General features: G+C 43.9%; 1 protein-coding gene across 1 annotated transcript in view; it reads right to left on the reverse strand.

Moving 5' to 3' along the window:
* Nucleotides 1-2,032: 2,032 nt before the first annotated feature.
* Nucleotides 2,033-14,989, reverse strand: part of LOC115466452 — a 51,493-nt gene continuing 38,536 nt past the window's right edge. Inside the window, 5 exon segments of the mRNA XM_030197718.1 lie at nt 2,033-2,111; nt 7,194-7,316; nt 8,867-8,958; nt 8,961-8,997; nt 13,206-13,352. Coding sequence (XP_030053578.1) covers nt 2,097-2,111; nt 7,194-7,316; nt 8,867-8,958; nt 8,961-8,997; nt 13,206-13,352 — 414 coding nt within the window. The 3' untranslated portion in view covers nt 2,033-2,096.

Below are 14,989 nucleotides of genomic sequence, written 5' to 3' on the forward strand. Positions count from 1 at the left end.
GCCTTTTTTACCTATTGTGGCTCATGGAACTGGAGTCCTGGTTGAAGAATAATACCTGAGGCTTAAAGGGAGGTGGGAGGAAGGGAAGCAGAGGGACAGGAGGGGGAAGATGATGAAAAAAAGCCATCAGTAACTGCAGTGTAGCACACTGCTTGCAACACAACAAGCAGCCAGGAGAAGGGGTCCTTTCTGCAGAGGGCTTTACTAGTGAAGATGTGACATCAAGCAGCTATCAGAGAAACATTTTAAGGAGGAAGTTATCAATGTGGGCTACTCTTAAGCAGCAGCGTACCAAGGGCAGGATGGTGGGGGCGGTCCGCCCCGGGTGCACACTACTGGGGGGGGGGGGGGGTGCCACGTGCCTCTCGGCTCCACTGGTTCCCTGCTCCCTCTGCCCCGGAACAGGTTACTTCCTGTTCCGGGGCAGAGGAAGCAGGGAGCTAGCGGAGCCAAGAGCCACGCGGCTGCTCCCCGCAGCTAAAGATGCACCCGGGGGAGGGGGTTGATGCGCCGGGGGGGGGTCGCGCATCGGCGATGCGCCCTGGGTGGCAGCCGACCTAGGATCGTCACTGCTCTTAAGATGTTATTTTACCACTAACTCATATTATTTTAGCACAGGTCCTATTTTATGCAATATGAGACCTGGTTTTCAAATAACTGGGGTTAACATTAAAATAACCCTTATTAACGGTAGCCCACAATGATAACTTCCCCCTTAACGGGGGAAGGAGGTTATTTTTCATTTCTTCTACGTAACTTAGAGTTCAGAGTTTATGCAGATATAGCAATGAAGTTAAAAGTGGGGAAAGAAATCGCAGTTGTGTGGCAAGGAAGAGGCAGCTTTATGGAGAGGAGGCTTACACTCTGCATACAGTTTCATAAATATACGGTAGATATCCCAATATCCATCAGTTCCTTCCATTTTAGCAGAACAAGCTAATCCAGCTCCAGCTTTATTCAATTTCCTGTACAGGCTTGCAAATCTATGGGTTTTTTTAAGCAGAGATGTCAGAGAAACAAGGAACATGGATCTGGCTCGGGTCAACCTGTGATGAATAAGTGGATCCGGTTTGTAGCTCAGTCTTCATCCTGACCTCTGCTCTGGGAAACAGAGCTTTAACGGAACACTCCACCTGGCTAAAGCATCTTCTCTTTCATGGCAGACATGTTCAAGGACTACTATACCCTTCTACAAAGCCACTGCTGTTTGGGGTGGTATTTTATATTTTCACATATTTGGAAAAGATCCAAGCATTCTTTTAACATATGTTCTACAAAGTAACGTGCAATTGTACACAGATTCCTTCAATGTGTTTACCAAGTCAGAGCGGTGGCTTTAAAGGATTGATGGGTCCTTAAATAGAAACAAGTTGAACCTTAAGTCTTTTGGCTTCCCTTGATCTACAGAGCCAGGCAGACTTCTATGGTCTGTGCCCTGAAAATGGCAAGGACAAATCAAGGTCAAGTATGCATATGTAGTATCACATCATACCATATGCGATGAGTTTATCTTGTTGGGCAGACTGGATGGACCATACAGGTCTTTATCTACCATCATCTACTATGTTACACTGGCGTGTCTGGGACGCTAAAGCATGTCACTCCCCACTGTGCCACCTCCCTACCCTCACTGGAGGAAGAAAAAAGCTCTATATCTGCCAAATTCTGTTTGTGAGTCCCTTCCTGGTGCCCATCTTCTTGGGATATGAGTTGGTTAATTTCTCAGGTGTGTGTTTTCCACCTAGAACTAAGGGTGTAGGACAGCAGAGAGGCACAGCAGCGTGCAGGAACTTGTTCTGCACCCCTTGCATCACCATATGCTGGCAGTGGCCTGGAGGTGCTCTGCATCTCTCTTAGCCTCAGTCTTTCACAGTGGGCAAGAGGTGACTTTCTATACGAGAACAAAGATGACAATGACAGCCGGCGTTTGGTTAAATACATCAGGTGCCCTTTAATTTAGCAGCATTAGAGACGCAAACTAGTAGGGATATTGCAGTTCTAATGAGTATTTAGTAAGTTGTAATGTGGTCTATACGAATAACTGTGCATCTATACAGAGAGAAAGTCCGACCAAGCAAACATCCAGTCTTCTGTGGCTACATTGTTAACTCCTGCAATTACAAAACAAAAAACACACACACAAAGAAAAGTTATTTTCAATATTAAAAATAGAATCCAGTCGGGTTTTCAGCATATCCACAACTAGGTTTGCATCTATTAGAGGCAGTGCAAGCAAATGCATCTCATGCATATTTCATGTGGATATCTTGCAAACCTGACTGTTTTGCAGCACCGAATTGCTTATCCCTGCTATACACCCCGGAGCATCCCAAGGCAGAGCACACCCTGTGCAACATGCCCCTTAGCACTCTCATCCCACCTACTACATCACAGCCAAGCAGGGGAGGCAATGGTTGGGATGCGATTTTGGCTGCACATACCTCGAAATGGTCCTGCTATACACCATTTCCTAGGTCAGTGATGGCGAACCTTTCAAAGACTGAGTGCCCAAACAGCAACCCAAAATCTAATTATTTATAGCAAAGTGCCATTCCCCCTCCCCCTTGTCCCCCCTCCCTCTCCCTCTCATCCCCCCTCCCTCTCCCCCTTCCCCCTCGTCCCCCTTCCACCTCCCCCCCAAGTTCCAGGGTCCCCCTCCCTCCCAGTTCAACAGGATCCCCCCTCCCTCTGAGTTCCACAGGGTCCCCTCTCCCTCCCAGTTCCAGGGCCAGGATCCTCCCTCCCCTCCCCTCTCCCTCCCAGTTCCAGGGCCAGGGTCCCCCCCTCCCTCCCTCCCACCCAGTTCCAGCCAAATGCTTTTCCTGAGCAGCCCGCCCTCCCTCCCTCCGTCTGAATACCAGGGCCCCCCTCCGAAATGTAAAAGTCATACCTGGTCGGGTTTAAGGCGGCGGCAGCAGCAGCAGCAGCAGCAGTGAAAAGCGTGCTGACTCGGCGCGCCTTCAGCCTTCTCTTCTGTCTCTCAAGCTCTGTGGTCCCGCCCTTGTGGAAACAGGAAATGAGGGCAGGACCAGAGCTTGAGAGACAGAAGGGAAGGCTGAAGGCGCACCGAGTCAGCACGCTTTTCACTACTGCTGCTGCTGCCGACGCCGCCTTGACCCTGACCAGGTATGACTTTTACATTTCGGAAGTGGGCCCTGGTGCTCGGAGGGCGGGGCGGGGGTGGGGCTGGAACTGGCTGAGGCGACGGTGCGCGTGCCAACAGAGAGGGCACGCAGAGCCCTCTCTGTTGGCCATAGGTTCTCCATCACTGTCCTAGGTCATTTTACCTCATCTAGGGACAAGAACCTTGTAACCATATCACTGATCTCATACTGCAGTGATAACAACTATGGTTATGATTATTACAAAGTCATTAGAAAAGTGCTCAAGTAGGACATCTATCTGAACAAGGACAGAGAAGCGTCCTTCCTGAAGAGAACGAGCAGATAATTTTAGAACAAGTATAAGTGAATCGATTTTTTTACTCTTTCAAAAAGTTACAAAGACTAGGAGGCACTCAAAGAAGTTACATGGAAATGCTTTTAAAACAAATAAGAGGAAATATTTTTTTCACTCAAAGAATAGTTAAGCTCTGGAACTTGTTGCCAGAGGATGTAGTAAGAGCAGTTAGCCTATCTGGGTTTAAAAAACAGGTTTGGACAAGTTCCTGGAGGAAAAGTCCATAGTCTGCTATTGAGATAAACATAGGGGAAGCCACTGCTTACCCCGGGATTGGTAGCATGGAATCTTGCTACTCTTTGAGATTCTGCATGGAATCTTAGACTCTTTAGGATTCCAGAATCTTGCTATTCTTTGGGGTCCTATATGGAATATTGCTACTACTTGGTTTTTTAGAGAAAAAATATCCGCCAGAAGGCGGAGAACTCTAGACGCCCCACGCCCTTTTTGCCTTTATAATGCGTAGCAGCCCTCATGAACACTATTTGCTTATTGCAGCATTCTATATAAGCGTTGTGTCAGAGGAGACAACGAAGCACGCTCACCTTCACAACGGTCTTTCTAAAGACCTCCCTTTGTTGAGAATTTGCCTTCATCAAATAGTTCTCAAAAGCATTCGGCATTAAGACTCCTGATGCAGGCCTAACGGCCGAAACACGACGTTGTGTCGAGTCTTTATACCTCAATAAACATCTTTATTATTATATATCCTTTCAGTCTTTGGAATCCTTGGTCGCCCTCCCACTTTTATTTCACTACTTGGTTTTCTGCCAGGTACTGGATTGGCCACTGTTGGAAACAGGATACTGGGCTAGATGGACCATTGGTCTGACCCAGTATGGCTATTCTTATGTTCTCATATGTAAAGATGGGTTTACACATAGGAAAGACTATTTCTAAAATAAGGCACCAGCTTAACCCATAAAATATGTGTTTCTAAGTGTTTTTATTTTTAAAGTGAGCTTTCCTAGAAGTAGAGTTGGGAAGAGTTTAGGGTTTGTACAGACAGGACCATATTTTGAGCCAACACACTCACCAGATTAAACACCAGCGCCTAACTTATTCTGTATGTTCAATGCTGTTATATGGGTAGGTAGGGCCACTGAATATATGAACAGACCTAGGACCATGCTTGCCCTATCCATTTAGGGGCTGAATATTGCTGCCAAATGAATAAATTAATGCCGTCTTTGGGCCTCCTCTAACACAGCTCAAAATAGACTAAAAACCTCACTCCATAAATAAGAAGAAAAGCCTAGTAATGAACACTAGGAGGAAAAAGCCTCAGTGGTCCCTGACTAACTTAAAACACAACAGTCTTTTAGGGACTCTAAATTTAAATCATCAGCATAAAAAACCTCCTGCGTTGGTTTTATTGTCCAAAAAATGACAAAGGCTCCATTAAATCATCAGTGCAAAAAGCATAAATATTTAGCTTTATTCTTTAGACCAGCGAATCAGTCCAATGGTGGCCAGCGTTTCGATAACTGCTTCACGGACTAGCGGTGTCCAATAATTGGAAGCCAAAAACATTTCATGCCTCTTGAAGAAAACACTTCATAGTACACTCAAGGCCTCTTTTATCAAGCCACATTAGCGGCTTCTGATGCAGTAATGCAAACAAAGTCCATTCACTATGAATGGTCTCCATCGGCATTGCTGCATGTGAACCGCTAGCATGGCTTGATAAAAGATGCCCTCAGTTCCATTTCGAATGAGATTGTAAAGATTTTGAGAACCCACTGGCACATGCTTCAACTCTATCAAGATTCGAGGAATAACCTCTTATTGCATACAGACGGGGTAAAACAATAACTGAGATGTTCAGCCACCAACGCTATGACAAACCCTTATTAGAACAATATGTTAGGTTTCAAGAACAATGCGGGAAATTGCCAATAGTGCCCACTGGCAATAACGGGCTCCAGTTGGAAGAATCCTAATATAGGGTTGGAAATCAAATCTAGACACAATACATCATGCAATTCCAAGAATGTAGTGTACCTCATTGAATGTCCAAGTGGGTTATTCTATATAGGACGCAGAAGCGAATCTATCAAGATAAGACTTAATGAACATGTTGAGGATTGCTACAGAAAACCTTCATGTGCCTCTATCGAGTTACTGGAAGGAACATCACCACAGATGGAGCAATATAAAATGGTGCATAATCGATATAATACAGGAGGGGTGGGAGGGAGGAAATTCAGAACAGAAGCTTAATTACAAAGAACAGTTTTGGATTTTCTCATTGAACACTACTACACCGCATGGACTTAATGCTGAGCTAGAGTGGATGACATTGTTTTAGCCATTTATCCTGATTGGCGGTTTCTCTAATTGGTTCTTATAAATCAGCTATTCAAAGATGACAATGCCATCTTGGCCAGACAAGAAAGCATATTGCCAGCACAGATGGCAGAAATATCTTTTGGTAATTATTGTTTTGAAGACATTGTGGTTTTTCAACAAGTATGGTTTGAATCTAAACTTTCTATATTTGTTGCAGGGGATGATTCTTGATACAGCCGTTAGGCCAAACATGACGCCGTGTCGAATATAAAAATCTCCTTGGAAAACTGTCTTCAATAAGATAAGTAGCACAGTTTTCTCTTTATAATATTGAAACCTTTAAAAGTGGTCATGGTGAACTTCACAAGATAATGTCAGCAGTTTCAAAGAAATAGTTAAAACATAATAGCAAAAAAGCCAGAATCAAAAAACTGAAGACCGATGACGATAGGAGAGTGGCAGCCAAGAAAGTATACAGCTCCACAACTCCATTTGACTGAGGTCTTCAAATAAAAAGTAATAAATAAAACAAGAATTGGATACACTACATAAGCACCTCTTTAAGATACCAATAAGTATTTGTTAACAGTTTATGTTAACAGTAGAGCCTTAATTTCAGTTTGTTGCACAATTCTTTCAAGCTGTAAACCACTGCGTTCAAGTATTGCCACTATGCATAGTGCCTTGAAGGAACTGAGTGTACTACAAAGTGTTTTCTTCAAGAGGCATGAAATGTTTTTGCTCCCGATTATTGGACACCGCTAGTCCGTGAAGTAGTTATTGAAACGCTGGCCACCATCGGACAGATGCAGTGGTCTAAAGAATAAAGCTAAATCTTTATGTTTTTTGCACTGATGATTTAATGGAGCCTTTGTTATTTGTTGGTCAATAAAAACAACACAGGAGGGCTTTTTATGCCGATGACTGAAATTTAGAGTTCCTAAAAGACCGTTGTGTTTTAAGTTGGTCAAGGACCGCTGAAGCTTTCTCCTCCTAGTGCTCATTACTAGGTTTTTCTTCTTACATACTTATGGTGTGAGGTTTTTGGTTGGTTTGTAAATATGTACCAGCCAACAGAAGATGCACATGGGTAATTTTGGAAGAGACAGTATACATGTACTTTTCCTTTTGGAAACTGCTGCTATTTGCACATATAGATTGTTAGCACCCAATTATTGCTAATTAAGGGCTCATTGACCAATTAAGTTGTGTGCAAATTTTGGTATGCAGCTTTCAGCGCAATATATAGAATTCAGGAGATATTAACCACATTCAGTTGTACAGCTAGTTCTGAAATTACCTTCAGAGTTGCTATCTCTACAGGGCTGAAATCTATCTACAGTACTTGGGTACAGTCATTGGATATGTGCCCTGCTCCTTCCCTCTTTGAGTATGATCACCCACCTACTCAAGGATACTTCTATCAGTTACTGGACGCTTACCATGATCGCATTGACAATATCATTGTTGTTGTGTCTGAGCGCCCTCACAGCCTTGGCATGTGACACGTTGGCCTGGGCCATTACAAGTTCGATGTCTCTCACCTCCAGCCCCGTCTCATCAACCTAAATTGACAAGGCAACAGTTAAGGACAACTATGAAGAGAAAAATGCAGTTCCTTGAGCTGGCTTGATGTGCTCAATTCTAGGATCACAAAGCCACCTTGGCCACTGGTGGCTAGGCTTTGCCATAGACCCTCAACCTTTTCAGCTTCTCAGTCCAAGGGTAGGCCCAGGCTTTGCATCTTGTGTCTTGCAGGCCCAATGCTGGTACTCAGCTAGATTTTTGTTTCCCAGATAATATGAACCCAAGACTTGTGCCCTGCCCAGTGCCTCCTTTAGATTAAGGCTAAAATCTAACTTCTGAATCATCATTTACAAGGTGCTTCTGCCTCAGTTTTCCTAACATGTCTGAGATATTTCTGTTTGATAAAAGGCAAGATTATTACCTTTGTTTGGAGTTCTTTGCCCATTCCAGGAGTTACCATTTATCCTCTTCATATTTTACCCTTATATCCTTTCCAGCAAAGACCACCGTTGCAGCATCCAATGCAACTTTCAGCACAAGGAATGAAGTATGTCACCTCTAACTGGCTGTTCAGGAGCTGCTCTAGGACCGTGTTTCTCAGCTGGACCTTGCTCCCACCCAGTTTGGCTTTTTGCATGCATATTCATCATGGGTATACTGAAAGCCAGACTGTCTAGGAAATCCTCCAGGACTGGCCTGAGAAACACTACTTTAGGAGCATCACAAAGCTCTAAAAATTATTGGCCTGTCTTAATTCTTGCTGCTTATGTAACCCTTTGTTATATTGGAGCCCTGGGTGGGATGAGCCCAGCTTGCAAGTAGTCAAGAGTCCATCTCACATTTGAGAGTGCCCTGATTCGTGGGATCTCAGTGTGGGGTGGAGCTGATAATTACTAAATAAGGAAGGACAGGATTGTAAGAATTGTCCATGGTAGCCTGTGTTTGAGAACTACTACACTCCTGCCAAGTGACCTGGTGGAAAGAGAGAAGTGGGGGGAGTACCTGCTGAGCCAACCCTGACATTGGAGTGGGATCAGGGTCATTGCTGTTAATCCCCTTAGCCAAAAGAGGAGCTGACCTGCAGGCTGAGATTGGGGAGTCTTGCCGCAAACTGGGCTTAAGGGTAGGATGCTGTCTGCCCGCAGCTCGTGATTTCTTTCAGAGTAAACCCCTGAAGGACTGGGACAGTTAATGCTGGATCCAAATCTCCATTGGTAATGGTGCTACATTGGAGAAATTGATTGCGGGTTGTCATCTGGCTACAGGTCATGTGAAAGGGGTTTTACATATGTGCATAACCCAAGGAGGAAAAGTTATCTGCTCTTGTGACTTTGTAAGATCAAGCCTGAGGTGCCATCATAAATGTATGCTGAGGCCTACTATGTCCACCGTTGCTCAGTTTTGGTTTGTTAAATAAAGTTTCAGTTAATTTTTCTTGACTCGCCTGTCTACTATGTGGTTCCTGGGTTGGATTCGGAGGGAACCTGAAGTGAGTGGTGTGCACTCAGTCTCCCGAACCCCAAGGTCAGCTCTCGGAGAAGACCAGAGAGCTTAACCCGCCTAAGTGAGAGGAGCGGGTTACACTTACCTCTTCCTCTTCCTCGCTTTCCTCTTTGATTGTCAACGTGGGTGTAGTTTCTGTGATCAAAGGTGAGTGCTCCATTGGGACCTTAAATTTTCAGCTGCAGCTTTGTGGACCTGCTGTGACAGATCTTCAATCTGAAGAAGGAATGAGATACAGAGAGTATCGTAATAAAAGAGATTCAACCTCTTCACCTACTGGAAGCATACCTACTCAGCCAAGACAACGAGAGGTACCCTAGATTGTCAGACATTAAACAAAATATTTTGCTTATTGAACTTCTGGACATTTTGAACACATTTATGGGACAGAATTTGATTCCATGGATTGTTTCAATGTTTGAGAGACTGTTTTTGTGCTACAGATTCCAGGACCTATAACTAAAGAATCATGTTGTTTCTTTCTAATTGAGCACCTACATTATTGGCAAGGATGCAGCGATATGTGGTAACTACTACTACTACTACTACTATTTAGCATTTCTATAGCGCTACAAGGCATACGCAGCGCTGTACAAACATAGAAGAAAGACAGTCCCTGCTCAAAGAGCTTACAATCTAATAGACAAAAAATAAATAAAGTAAGCAAATCAAATCAATTAATGTGAACGGGAAGGAAGAGAGGAGGGTAGGTGGAGGCGAGTAGTTACAAGTGGTTACGAGTCAAAAGCAATGTTAAAGAGGTGGGTTTTCAGTCTAGATTTAAAGGTGGCCAAGGATGGGGCAAGACGTAGGGGCTCAGGAAGTTTATTCCAGGCGTAGGGTGCAGCGAGACAGAAGGCGCGAAGTCTGGAGTTGGCAGTAGTGGAGAAGGGAACAGATAAGAAGGATTTATCCATGGAGCGGAGTGCACGGGAAGGGGTGTAGGGAAGGACGAGTGTGGAGAGATACTGGGGAGCAGCAGAGTGAGTACATTTATAGGTTAGTAGAAGAAGTTTGAACAGGATGCGAAAACGGATAGGGAGCCAGTGAAGGGTCTTGAGGAGAGGGGTAGTATGAGTAAAGCGACCCTGGCAGAAGACGAGACGGGCAGCAGAGTTTTGAACCGACTGGAGAGGGGAGAGGTGACTAAGTGGGAGGCCAGCAAGAAGCAGATTGCAGTAGTCTAAACGAGAGGTGACAAGGGTGTGGATGAGGGTTTTGGTAGAGTAACACTGCATACTTTCTGCTTCTGCCCTCTGGCAAGATCTCATAAACCAATTAACAATATGTTTGAAATCAAAACACCTCCCACATCATGCTGGTGCCTGCTTGCAGAAGGATGCCATGAAAGGAAAGATCCTGGAAAGAGAGAGTAAGAGTCTTCTGTGCCTTGCTATGTTGGGGTAACACGTTCTCAAGGTTTGGAAAGCTGCCTCTCCTCCAGTGGTAGAACAAGGATAGATTAGTAAGCCAATGTTTCCCAGGTTGGTCCTGGAGTACCCCTTGCTAATCAGGGTTTCAGGATATCCACAATGAATATGCATGAAACTGATTTGCATACACTGCCACCATTGTACATAAATCTTTAATGCCCATCACTTTCGAAAATAAGGCTGATTGTATTCTTTTCCAATGGTTTCTCAGTCTGGATTAAGAAAAAATCATAGCACTGAAACAGTACTGGGGGCATTGATTGCTTATGGAAAATCTATCGTTCAATTTGACTTTTCCTTGGCATTTGATTTAATTGATTATGATCTTCTATAGTTTCGACTGAGTGAGTTGGGTTTGGGTGGAGCTGTACTTTCTTGGTTTAAAGGCTCTTTGACTGTACGTGGCTATATGGTGAAAAAGCAAAATTGTTCCTTGTTTAATGTGACGCTTGGGGCAGGAACATGAGCAGTTGCAAATACCATTCTATGTATATGCAGAAGATATTACTTTGTTAGTACCGATTGTTAAAGATTGAGCTTCTACTTTGAATAGTCTGGAGGATTGTGTCAGACTTATCGATTGTTGGATTATCAGTAATCATTTGAAACTAAATCGGGGAAAAAAACTAAATTTCTACAGTTGGGACCTGGGTGTCTACATTTTCCACAAAGTTTTCAGATAGTAGCAGATTTTTTTTTTATTTTTGAGAAATCTTTTCATAGGAGATAGGTTTTTTTTTTACTTTTTCTGACCATGATTGCAGATTCAGGCATTCATTTTGAGTAGATTGGATTAGTGCAACATTGTATTCGTGGGTTGTTTAACAATGTTAGTAAATATAATACAATAGTTGCAGAATACTACAGCATGTTTGGTAGCGTGGAAATGCAAGGACAAATGGACAGAGAAAGCAAGACATGGCCATGAAGCACATTTTTAAAGCACTTAGACTTACAAAGTTCCATAGGTAATTATGGAACTTTGTAAGTTTAACTGCTTTGAAAATATACCTCACTGTTTCCCAACTACGAGCGCAACTCAGAGAATACTAGGGGGTCCTTTTACTATGCTAAGGTAAAAAGTGGTCTTAGCGCACCCAGATGTGGGGGGTTTTCCATGCACTAAGAGGGTTTTTGGCGCACGCTAAAATTGTGGATGCACTAAATGTTAGAGATGCCAATGCATTCCTATAGGCATCTCTAATGTTTAGCGCGCCCATAATTTTAGCACATGCTAAAAACACGAGCGCGCCTTAGTAAAAGACGCCCTAAGGTTGTTTTTACTGCAGCAGTAAAATGGCTGATTTTTCCATTTTCTGAATTAATCTCCATGCACTAATGTTGCCATTAGCATGCGGCAATTAGTAAAAAATTAGCGCATGAAACCCTCACCACCACCACCTATTGTGTAGGTGATAAGGGCTCATGCACTGATTCTAAGCTAATCAGTTAGCGTGCAGTGATATGGCTACGCTGATTTGTGCTGACATGCCCCCTCACAGAAAAATAAAGAACATTTTTAGCACATGGTTTGCATGCGCAAATTGGTCTTTCACTTGAGCCATTACGTCAAGCTCCATCTCTAGCCGTCTTCAAATCTAGGCTAAAAGCCCACCTTTTTCAGGCTGCTTTTAACTCCTAACCCCTATTCACTTGTTCAGTACCCTTGTTCAGTACCCATGTCTGTTTCATCATTCCCACCTTAGTAATTCTCTTATCTCTTATTTGTCTTGTTTGTCCTGATTAGATTGTAAGCTCTGTTGAGCAGGGACTGTCTCTTACATGTTTAGTGTATAGTGCTGCATACGTCTAGTAGCGCTATAGAAATGATTAGAAGAAGTAGTAGTCTTTGGGATTCCGGAATCTTGCTATTCTTTGGGATTCCGGAATCTTGCTACTCTTTATCCTTATCCCTCATTTGTCCTGTTTGTCTGTCCTGATTAGATTGAAAGCTCTGTTGAGCAGGGACTGTCTCTTCATGTTCAAGAGTACAGCACTACATACGTCTAGTAGCACTATAGAAATGATAAGTAGTAGTAGTATCGCAGGACACCTTGATGCATCCCATGGTAAACCCTTTTAAGCTGCGGTAAACACATGCTAGCACTTACCACAGCTTAGTAAACAAAGCCCTATATATTACACACACCCTTGCCACATTTTGGCATGCCCAGATCTGCTAGCTCTATGGCTGCCGTAACTGTGGGCAGCTACATTTTGGGCATGCTGAAGTCATGTTACATTAGTATTCTATAATGGAATTTCGGCACTCAGATGCCATTATAGAAGGGCACTCACCATTTGGCATTGGAGCATCTTCAATGAGTCCCTCACTTCTAGAACTGCCACTTAAATGCTGCCAGGTAGTTTGCAGTTTGGGGGTGGGGTGGGATAATAGCAGGCATGATTTTGGAATCCAAATGTGTCTCTGCTGTATTCCTCCCCTAATTTAACCCACCCCAGAATTGCCTCTGTTTACTATGGCTCAGTGGCGTTCCTAGGGGGGCTGACACCCGGGGCGGATCGCCAATAGCGCCACCCAGGATGCAGTGTGACCCCCCGGTGAAAGGACACCCCCCCCCGCGAAAGAACCCCCCGCCCGGGTGCACGCCGCTGCGGGGGTGCTGCGCGCGCCTGTCTGTCATTCGTTCCATGCTCCCTCTGCCCCGGAACAGAACTGTTCCGGGGCAGAGGGAGCATGGAACGAACAACGGACAGGTGCACGCGGCACACCCCCAGCGGTGTGCACCCGGGGCGGACTGCACCCACTGCCCCCCCCCCCCCCCAGGAACGCCACTGCTATGGCTGAAAATCCTCAGTGCTGTGGCAAAAGAGGGAACATTTCAGATAGAGCAATTTACCCTGCTAAATTGCTCTATTTAGCCAGGGCATGCTTTTGAAAATTGCTGTGTCTAGATAAATATGCTATAATCCAATGTCTTTTATCTGCCCCTTCTTCTCTTAAGTTTTTCCAGCGGAAAAGATTCTCACCTTGGCCTCTCCAAACACAATGTAGATATCAGAGGCAGGACTCTTGAAGACATCTGGCTTTGTTATCACAAACAAAATATTCTTAGACTTTCGGATCGTGATTCGGGTTACTCCATGAATCTGGCGCAGACCCAGCTTTGACATGGCCTGGAAGAAGACACAGACTGCATTTATTTATTTATTTGTTACATTTGTACCCCGCGCTTTCCCACTCGAGGCAGGTTCAATGCGGCTTACACAGTAATAGGGGTTACAAGGTATTGCAGAGAGAGAGAGTACAAGCAGTGGTATAACAGAATAACGATGGAGATATGCAGATAGGTGGGATGGGCAAGTAAGAAAGGGGTAGGAGAGGCAGGAGGGGGGAGGTTGAAATGAGCAAGGGATAAGTTACTGAATGGGAAAGTGAAGCTGTCGAGAACCATCTTCTTCAGAATGCCTAAGTCAGGGTCAAAGAAAACCAAGACCTCAGCCAACTGTATTTCTAAATCTCTGTTCTTCTGCCAACAAGGACATTAAAACCAGTGAACACAAAATGCAGTGGAACTAGTGTCCTTAATACGGTAAATCTATACAAAACCAAGTGGATGACACTAGGAAAAATGGATAATCAACCTGAATGTATTTTTTTGCGAGGAGAGAATCCCTCAGAAACCTGTCGGACGTTCAGTCCTAGTTTTACAACGGGTAATTTAAGAACCGTTGATAAGTTTCTATCATGAGGATTTCTATGCTCTCCTTGTTTTTTGTTTTTTCTGAGTGCTCAATGCTATACTACTTCAAAATCATTTAAATTTGACTTGAATCTAGATAGACAGGCTTAAAGGAAAGCGCCAATTGCATATTGAGCAACACTTAGCTTAAGTCTGACGGTGCCACCGTTTCACCTCTGTGTGGCTTCCTCAGGGACTGGTGTTGCTGGTACAGCTTTCCAATATTTTCAAGTTTGCATTCTTCAAACAAAATGGCACTCACAAAAAAATGCATTCCGATTGATTAGCCATTTTTCCTAGTGTCAACCACTTGTTTTGTATAGATTAAAACCAGTCCCTGGATCAGAAGGCCTAGTGCAAGTGTTATTCCCTAGAGACGCTTTACATTTTAAGGAGATAATCTTTTATAATGCTTTTTCCAGGTATAGAGCCTGCTTGACATGTACACAAGGACATTTATTAAGTACATAAGTAATGCCACACTGGGAAAAGACCAAGGGTCCATCGAGCCCAGCATCCTGTCCACGGCAGCGGCCAATCCAGGCCAAGGGCACCTGGCAAGCTGTGCAACGTCATGTGTGTGTAAAAAGTAGGTTTATAGACAGTGTGACTTTTATGTGATCTGTTTGTACAGGACATAGTTTGGATGGAGTAAAAGTAGCATTTCCAATGTACACTCACATGTTATAAAACACGCCTTTACACGTGGTGTAAATGCACAAACTTACACCTTTTCAGAGCAGCTGTAAACTTGTGCATGAGAATTTGTGTGCTATCGGGGCTGGATCTATAAGCCTATTCTAAAAAGGAGGGAGATTTTGGGCTAGGCCTGGGTTTCTGATAACTATATTCTGATACATTATGGAGCCTGCAGCACTGATTGCAATGGATAGAATCAGGAACTGCATGTTCCACAATGCACCACGATATGTTCAAAAACAGGACAGGCCAAAAAGTCTCCATCCTGTAAATGGATCACTTAGAATTCAAGCATGCTGAGTGCAATCACAGATTTGGTTGATATTATCTCTGCTTGTAATCCCATCAGTAACGCTTCTTTCCTTAGTGTAC

This window comes from Microcaecilia unicolor, chromosome 1 (assembly GCF_901765095.1).
Source record: "Microcaecilia unicolor chromosome 1, aMicUni1.1, whole genome shotgun sequence".
NCBI lineage: Eukaryota > Metazoa > Chordata > Amphibia > Gymnophiona > Siphonopidae > Microcaecilia > Microcaecilia unicolor.